Raw genomic sequence first — 9,159 nt, forward strand, 5'->3', positions numbered from 1 at the left:
TTCCCTACATGAACTCTGCAGCTCTGCAGTACAGTGTTTATCCTTACCTACTTTGTCAGGACACAAACACAAAATAACAAACCAAGCAACCTAATTTCTGCTCATCTTGTAACTAACTTGCCTGTCTTCTACTTATCCTCCTCTGGCCCTCTGGAAAGATTTAGCCTGTGCAAACAGGTACACAGCTGGCTTCCCTGCTTCCCACATGAGTGGCAATCACCAAGGAACAACCTGTCACAACAGGCTGGAATCAGTACAAGAGAAAAAGTGACTGTATTACAGGACTCCGTAATAACTTCTGCTGATGGCTAAACTTACCAAAACCATTTATCCATGAACATGAATGCAAACTGAAAGAGTACAAGGGCAATCCATTATTTCAATTTTTTTTCATTTTAGCAGAAGAGTGAAAATTTGAGGAACCGAAGGCACTATGGTAGCTGGGAACCTATTACAGATCAGCAAGGTCCTCATTTTACAGTGTTAGCACATCTTGACTTCATGATGCAACAAACTTAAGGCCCACAGAGGGGGAAGGTGGAACCCACAGAAACAAGTAAGAAGAAATGCCATCTACACTTTCCCTCATAGACCAGTGTAGAGGTGTGGGGGGGAAAAAAAAAAAAAACACATTTAAAAAAGAAATTGCAGACCAAAGATCTCCCAAATATCTTATCCTTTTTCTCAGCTTAATCAAGAGTTTGAGATCATTATGCTGAGCTCTGCCCTGAGTTAGCCAGGTTCAACAATTTACAGCCTTATCCTCTGCATCTTGCTTCCCCATATCCAAAGGAAAAAGAAAAAAAAAAAAGTAATAATACCACCAAACAAAGGCATGTTTGGCCAGACCAAAAATAGTTTTGGAGAAGCAGGCTGAAAAATGCTCAGGTAGCAGGTGATAACATCTGCCTGAAACAAGAACCATCTGGCACCAAGGAAAAAGCCACATGGAAGTTTATCCACAAGCTGTCAGCTTATCCAGAGAAGGAAAAACCCCTCCCCTTCCAAGTTATCAGCACAGCCAAAACAGAAATGAACTGAGAGAAGAAACAGCAAATGCTTCACACCACTGAGCATTAGTGTGAGGAAGCCAGGAGGACACTAGATTCATCCTGTCCACACTGGAGGAAAACCAGAGGTTCTGACAGATTAACTCAGGCAGCCCCAGGAATTCTGCCTTTAACTAAGCTTTCCAGTTTTCTTCTGCAACTTGATGAAAACCAAAGGCTGCAGAAACATCTCTAAAGTCTTCTCAAGTACCTGACACATTTTGGCATAATTCAGATGTTAAATTAACTACTTTCAACTCATTCAGTTTTTAAACATTCTTTACATATGGTCTCTTCCACTGACTTTTAATTAAAACCATCCACACATTTTTTTTAATCAACATCTATCCATGAAATAGTTTGAGTATTCTGAGGCTTTAGCTATGGAAGAAGCAATGAAATAATTTGAGAAAAGGAAATTGACACTGATAAACCAAGTAATTTTTCAGCCAAGAAATAAATGACATTTCAAGAATTTCAGTGATCTCTGATGCCAGTTGTGCCTTTGTTCATCTACAGCATCTAAGACACCTCTTCACAGCTTCCTGCAAGCTAGGATCATGAAAGGAGCTGGGAGCTTGCCCCCCTCCATGGCTTTCCCAGCCTCATGGGCTGGCTGGAGCAGAGCCTGCAGTAGCTCAGCTAAGGCACAGGAGAGCTGAAATGCTCCAAGCTGGCAACAGGGACACTGCAGGGGACAGCACAACCCTGTTTACTGAATTTAGAGACCAATAAATAGGAGATTCAGTTTTAACTCTGAGGTCCACAACTTTTCATCTTTTGTGATCATAGAGTATATTTAGCTCTGGTATGTAGCTTGCTACCATCTGTGGGGAACAAGCTCTTCATGTAAGTCATATTTAGAAGTGACCCAGTGTCCTTGCTACCAAATTATCAGCACAACAACTGTTTAGTTCCCTCACTGGCATCCTGAGCACAGAGGCAGGCCAGTCAGAGCTGCATTTATCATTTGAATTACTGGTTATGTGTTTAATACTACAGAGTTAGGAACCAGCATGTCAACAGCTGCACAAGGCAAGACAAGATGAAGTACAAGATAGACTGCCCTGAAAATTCAGACACGTGCATCAAGCTGCTCTGTTGGGACTAAGGGGCACCAGCCTGGGCATCTGCCACTCCCCCTCCCCTGCAACAAGGGAAAATGACTTAGGTCTCTGCTCGGGTGGCTGCTCTCACACTGATGAGGATGCAAAGCAAAGCCACCGAAGGCAATGGAATCACCAGAGAAGATGGCCCAACTTGAGCCATGTGCTGTAAAGACAACTAGAGGCAGCTCAGCCTGGCTCCCCATCACACACAGACCTGCGCCCTGGCAGTACTGAGCTGGCACATGGCACCCTTCGCTGTCCCTAATGCTGCCTTGAGCTTGGCACACTATTTATGTAGCTGAGTGTAAGATCAGTACAGCAGACTCTGCTCTCCTTTTGTCTTGTTCTACTGACCTATAGTAGATGCAGGACAAGAGCAAATGGGAGCAAATTGTGCCCAAAACTAAACAAATCGTATACTAAGCCCTTGGGTCTGATACCAGCATTTGCCACCTTGAAGCAGATGCTCAAGAAAACTCAAAGCCATCTGATCTGCTTATAAAAACATGTCCACTCTTAAAAAAGAAAGAGGGAAGGAAAAAAAAAAAAAAAAAAAAAGAGTTCTTTCAAATCAGAAACTCTCCACAGTTCCAAATAATATAAGAGTAGTTTCAAACGATGTAGTCCTGCCCTTTTGGCCTTGCCAGAAAGTGCATAACAGTGCTGCAAACAACAGCCTCCACTTATTTCATCATGTTCACAAAATCACGTCTATCCCGTTCCACTCCAGCAAGTGGCTGCCAAAGGGGCTAATTTCTGCTGATTTGATGGGAGCAGAGAAATTTGCTGCAACTGGGCTCCAGCTGTTTCATTTAATTTTTAGGTAAGTGTCATATGTTTCTCCCATACTGCACTAGAGGGAGAGTGAAATGTCTGCTGGTTGGCCCATGTTAATGTCATGATGCAGTGATTGAATGGGGGCTGTTGTGCAGTAACCTGACAAAGAAATAAAAACTTGCTGCATGATCCAAACACTTCACTGAGAACAGTCATGGCTTGGTGTGGACAGGCATTGCTTTTGACATGGCACTAGGAGGGGACACTATCACTCCAGAAAATGTATGGTAACCCTATTTGTGGGGCTAGGGATGGGAAAGCAGTAGTGAGGTATCTGAAAAGTCTTTTCACTCCCCAGGCCTTCCTTCCAATGAACTACAACCAAGAACTTTAATCTGCCACAGGTCATTTGGAAAACTCAGTCCTGAAATTGTTAAAAAAAAAAAAAAAAAAAAAAAAGCCGAGGCAAGACTGGACTCACTTTAGTTCTAATAATGATTGCAGGGAGGGATCTGATTTAACAACAGCATCTGTCTGCCATTTCAAGAGAGAACAAATTCAGATAGGAAAGGAATAAATTACTTTTGAAACAACATTTGGAGAAAAGCATTTATAGTCCCCAAAACCTCAAAGGAGTTGTATAAATGTTAAGTTGACTAGAATTAGAGTTTTTTAATCATCATAGAGTCATAGAATCATAGCATCATAGAATCATAGAATCCTAGGGGTTGGAAGGGACCTCGAAAGATCACCCAGTCCAACTCCCCTGGCAGAGCAGGGTCACCTAGAGCATATCACACAGGAATGTGTCTAGATGAGTTTTGAATGTCTCCAGCACAGGAGACTTCACAACATCTCTGGGCAGCCTGTTCCAGTGCTCTGTCATTCTCACAGTAAAAAAAAAATAATTCTGATATTCACCTTGAACCTCCTATGCTCCAATTTACACCCATTACCCCTTGTCCTATCACTGGTCATCACTGAGAAAAGCCTAACTCCATCTTCCTGACACTCACCCCTTACATATTTGTAAACATTGATGAGGAGTTCTTTCAGCCTGGCAAGCATTTGGTATGAATAGCAGCCCCCATGCCTGAGAACTAGCAGCTGAAGCCATTTGGAAAATGGATTTGAATGTTTCTTAGGAAATCCCCCCCCAGAAAAAAGCTTTCATGTTATTGGCACAGGACAAACAACAGGTGCCGGGTGTGCCATCCCCAGGGGAGCAGCCCGGGCTCCTGCACGGGCCAGCTCTGGGTAAGGGCTGCAGTAGGAAGTGGGGCACGGGGGGTGGCAGCTGACGGGCTGAGCAGAGCGCGGCCCGGGCGCGTGGCTTCATCAGCATAACCACAGAAAAGATGAAAGTTTGTTTCCTTTTATTTTTAACCCCATAGAGAAGTTTTAAGGATAAACAGCTGCGAGGGAGGGTGGGCTGACACAAAGAGGGACTTTCTTTGCTTCCCAACTGCACCAGCGTCAACGCATGAAATTTCAAATTTGAAGTTACTGAACTCCTTGCAATGCTGCCCAAGACCAAGTGTGGGCCAGAGTTAGGGGGTCACCAAAATAAGCAGCTACACAAGGATGGGCAGCAGGTCTCTGGAGCAGCAACAACAAATATGCAGCTATGGAAAAAGCTGGATCCCGCTGCAAGAGACAGCTGTATGTTTCCAAGAGCTCAGTCACTTAGTCACTGGTAGATCTCCCACACAGATAGCTCCTTTGCTGAGGCACAGCCACAGGAATGCATCTGACATACACTGCTTGTGTACAAACCAGCAAGCACTGCTGCAATGGGAAGAACCAGGGAATCCCTCTTCCCTGCACAAACCCAAACCTATCTTGAGCAAAGGTGTCCCTGAGGACCGGCCCAAGGGCAGACCGAAGAAGCTCTGCCACATCACCGTGTACTCCTGGTCAAGCAGTCTACACAGCTGCTCCTAGAAGGTTCCAAGAAGTTTCACACATTTCTCACAATTTCTTAAGAAGGCCACTGGTGCAGTAAGAGACAGCTCCATTTGGATGGAGGTGGCTTCCCACCCCTCTGATCACGTAAGCCCAGCTCTGTGCTGGCCGGTAGCTGCTGGGACACAGCACATTGCCGGCTGCCTCCAAGCAGAGCGTGGTCTGTAAGCTCCAGGTTAAGCCCCCAGGTCTAAAGCTGCTTCCCTAAACTCAGAAGCCAGATCGTAGAGTCACCCTGACAGAGACACATCCTCTGCCTCGTGTTACTGGTAAGATCTCCGGTTACGACAATCTAGAGACTACTTTTCAAAGAGGATTTACTGCCGACTCCCTGCTGTCTGCTGTGCTAGTGCCTCCCCTGCCAGGACAGCAGGAGGAAGGAGATAGGCCCTTCATGGTTTCTCTTTCTGTTCCGCAAACCCCAGGCAATATTTACAGCTGCATTTGGGTGCCTGGGGCAGGGAAGCCTTAAGTTTATAAATAATCCTCACTGATGTTTGGGTAATTTTCATAGTTTCCATTCATTTTAGGTTTCACCAAAACCTGCATTTTGTGGCTTGATAGCTGGAGCATGACTTGCTTTCTTTTATTGAAGTGCCTAGCAGTTAATTGGTTGTTCATTCATTTCTTCCTTGCCAAGTTCAGCTTGCACACCTTGTACCCCATGTCCCACAACAATTATCTTTTGGAAACCACACATCAGCCCCTGGACACAAACATTTCACAGAGGCAGGAAATGCCTGAGGGAGAACCAGGCAACATCTTCACAGTGTGGGCAACACAGATGAGCCACTGAGCTTCATCCAGGGAAGGTCAGGATCCACTTCACACAGTGCAGAGCAAATGGATAACAGGAACTTGATGAAGCTTCCAAAGGGAGACAGAACCTGATAAACTCATCATCCATCCTGAAATCCCACAGAGGGCCAAGAAAATTGTGGGTTCAAGGGAATGCAGTGAGTGGAGCCTGGCAGGCTCCTAATTTTGTTGATCTACTGACAAGACAAAGAGGGAACCAGTAGCCAAGCTCCATTGCTTGACTGAGCACCTGATGCTTTGCTCAGAAGCCACAATACAGTTCCAGTCATGGTGCTCAGGTAAATGGCTCCACATGTTGCCAAACCCACATTTTCAGTGATTCTGCTCCAGGAATGACTGAATGCAACAAAATTCTTGTTTACTGATGCTTGCAAATAATGATATATAATCCCCGTCCTCCAATCTTCCAGTCTCCTGGTTCCTGTCTCTTGGCAACTGATGAATAATTTATAGTGCTGTATGTGCTAAGTGTAGCCCTGCCGGCTTAATGATGAAACCAATGCCTAAGAACTGGAACAGTAACTGTCTAGATCACAAGGAACATGCAGTCAGTTGATCCCACACTCCTCTGTGTGTGAAACTAAAAGCAAACTGTTCAAAAACTACATTTTCCAGACCTGCAGATGCTGGGTAGGAACAGCACCCACAGGAGCAGCAGATTATCTGCGAGAGGAACGGGCGTGTGCCCACACTCCTGCCAACACCAGGAGTTTTACATGCTTCACCATTCTGCTCTTTCTGTCAGGATGTGAAGAAAAACCAGTAACAAGAACTAGTCACCTTCTCTTGTGCACTCCTGTCCAACTTGGAAAGCCTCTGGGGTTCATATCTCAAAGGTACTGCTGCTTCCTACTTTGGGAGGCTAGGAAACTATGGCTCCCATGGAAAGAGAGCTATTTAAAAGCAACATCTTGTCAGCACAGACTGCTGCAGCAATTCCACACATGTAAAAAACCCCAACAAAATAGGCTCTTCATTTCATGACAGATGTTCTTTGAGTATTTCCAGCAGAGCCATACCCACTTACAAAAACTGGCATGTTTGAACCCTACACAACACACGTACACTGGGTGTGCACTATTGTGGCAACACAGTTTCTTACATCCATAAACTCATTGGAATGAGATTACCCAGGCAGCTGGCAACTGCAACCATGAGGGCAGAGGAGTGAAAGTTTCTGGTTTGTTGTTAGCAGATTTTTTTTCATTAAAAAAAAAAAAAAGGGAAAAAAAAAACCAACCCAAAAAACAAAAGCAGGGAGCAGGGGAGGGATGAGGTATTTCTGTTGACAAAGGCCAAAATCCCATCTATTTATATTAGAACGACACAAAAACCACAACAGAGCAGTGCTCAAAAGCTTCTTAAAAAAATACACCTAGTTTCTTACAGCTCTTAGAAAATAATAATAAAAAACCCTATCAATATTCAGTTTCTGAAATGGTGTAAAAAAAAAGAACTGCATCAATCATTAAACAGTTAAATGAAGGCAGTATGACAGTCGCTATTGTTCTCATGAAGCACACTTGTCTTTTGCCGAGCAGCTGCCAGATCCTATTAGATGTATAAAAAGAGGACTTTTCTAACCAAGCAGGGATGGTATAAGCTATTGAAAACAGCAGACAAAAGCCCACTTTTGCAGACTATTCAAGCCTTGTATAACATCTGTCCAAAATCAATTTTTGACCTAATGTTACTTTCATTAAGTAACAGACTTTGCTTCCAATGCAATTTGTTTTCTAGGATAAAACTGTATCCTAAGTGTTATTACGTGGGAAACAGCACAGAGGAAGCAGAAGATCTTATCTGAGAAACATGAGAACAGAATTTGCTTAATTGCTTTGACACCTTGAGTATTATAATAGAGAAACTATTTTCCATTTATTTGAATTCTTGTGAATTCTTAAAAGTTGGCAAAGCAGCAAGCACTGCATCGGGCTTATTATGATTAAGATTTACTGAGGATAAAGGAGAATCTTTGGGAATTACATTAAAGCTGACAAATGCACAAAACTTCTGAAATCTTCACCAGAAATAAAGTACTCTGAACATTAACAACAGCTGTTGAAACTGCCCACTCTTGACAACTAGGGCTTTTTTCACACATTTTAAATAATGAGGAAGTTGATTCAAAAATTCAATTTCAAACAGACTGTTAAGAAATGTTTCCACTCACCCAAAGGGTCTCTGAATGAAGGCTGGATGTAGCTGCTGCACACCTATGGTAAAACCTAAAGAAGAGTTAAGAAAGAAAAATTAATGAATGGCATCCATTGTAACATTGGATTGATAATACACATGCACAATGACACCTCAGACCACAGGCATTTTATCTGCCATGCATGCGAGCAAATTCAGAGCATCATTATAAGCAAATTAATTTTAATATGCATATGTGATACACACCAGGACCAGATGGGAATTCAGATTGAAGAGCAGTGTGAAAGTGCTGTTACTCAACAGACAGTGGGGTGTAAAAGCCTTATTTTACACATTGGGTACTGTGGTCATTAAACCAAAGGGCAGAATGAGGGAATGGATCTTACTGTTAACACTGATGCAACAGAAAGGATAACAGGAAAACAGATTAACCGTGGAAGAAAACAGGTTTAACTCAGCTACATAAGCTTAGGTGCACAACACTGGTGTAACAGGTACAAGTAAGAAAACCCAGAAGAGAAGTAACTACACTACAACATCCTCAGTCAACAATCAAAACAATGAGGGACAAGCACACATCATCAGATCAGATTAATCCAGCTTAGGTAATTTATTTCCTTGTCTTACAAGTTACTCTAATAGACCAAGAAGGGTTCTCCTTCATGCCTCACCAGTTTGAATACTCCTTGGTTTTGCTCCCAAATATGCCAGGTTCACATTTGCTTTCCTGCCGTCGATGATGGGGTTTGGGTCTTTGCATGCTCTTTCAGCTGCAGCTCTGTCTGCCATGGTCACCTGGAATTAAGCACAGCCTTGTTTGTAGCAACAGCGCTTTGTAAGCACTACAGCAACAGGCACCAAGTGGAGTTTATTTATTGTTCTATTTTGAATCGGGAGCTGAACTCTGCTCCACGCAGCCTCGTTTGGATGGCAAGATGGGAAGGGCTCCTGGGGACCTGACAGAAAAGAGGGCTCCCCTTCGCCAAGCTGCTCCGCTGGGCTTGCACCAGCTGCTCCCCTGCCTTTCCACCCCCTCCCCGTGCTTTTTTAAGAAGCTGGTGAGGCCAGTCCCAAACCTCGGGCCAGCAGAGCCAGCTCAGGGCACCGGGCGGGCGCGGGGCCGCGCTCCGCAAACACACGCGACGGCGGCACCGAGGGCAGCACATCCCGCAAAGAGACAAGACGGCGGAACCGGGAGAAGGAGATACCGAAAGGCAGGGCAGGACGCCAGTTCCTCCCGGGGCCCCCATCCCAGCCTTTGTCCTGGCCGAGCCTCCCCCGCT

General features: G+C 44.3%; 1 protein-coding gene across 1 annotated transcript in view; it reads right to left on the reverse strand.

Annotated features, from left to right (window-relative positions):
- RBM38 (RNA binding motif protein 38) overlaps nt 1-8,665 on the reverse strand; it is a 15,443-nt gene extending 6,778 nt beyond the window's left edge. Inside the window, exons 1-2 of the mRNA XM_009998639.1 lie at nt 8,548-8,665; nt 7,893-7,947 (exon numbers count right to left, since the gene is read on the reverse strand). Of these exons, the coding sequence (XP_009996941.1) occupies nt 7,893-7,947; nt 8,548-8,665 (173 nt within the window). The remainder of the gene's footprint in view (nt 1-7,892; nt 7,948-8,547) is intronic.
- Nucleotides 8,666-9,159: the final 494 nt, after the last annotated feature.

Source organism: Chaetura pelagica, unplaced genomic scaffold (genome assembly GCF_000747805.2).
Source record: "Chaetura pelagica isolate M959 unplaced genomic scaffold, ChaPel_1.0 scaffold275, whole genome shotgun sequence".
NCBI classification, from domain to species: Eukaryota; Metazoa; Chordata; class Aves; order Apodiformes; family Apodidae; genus Chaetura; species Chaetura pelagica.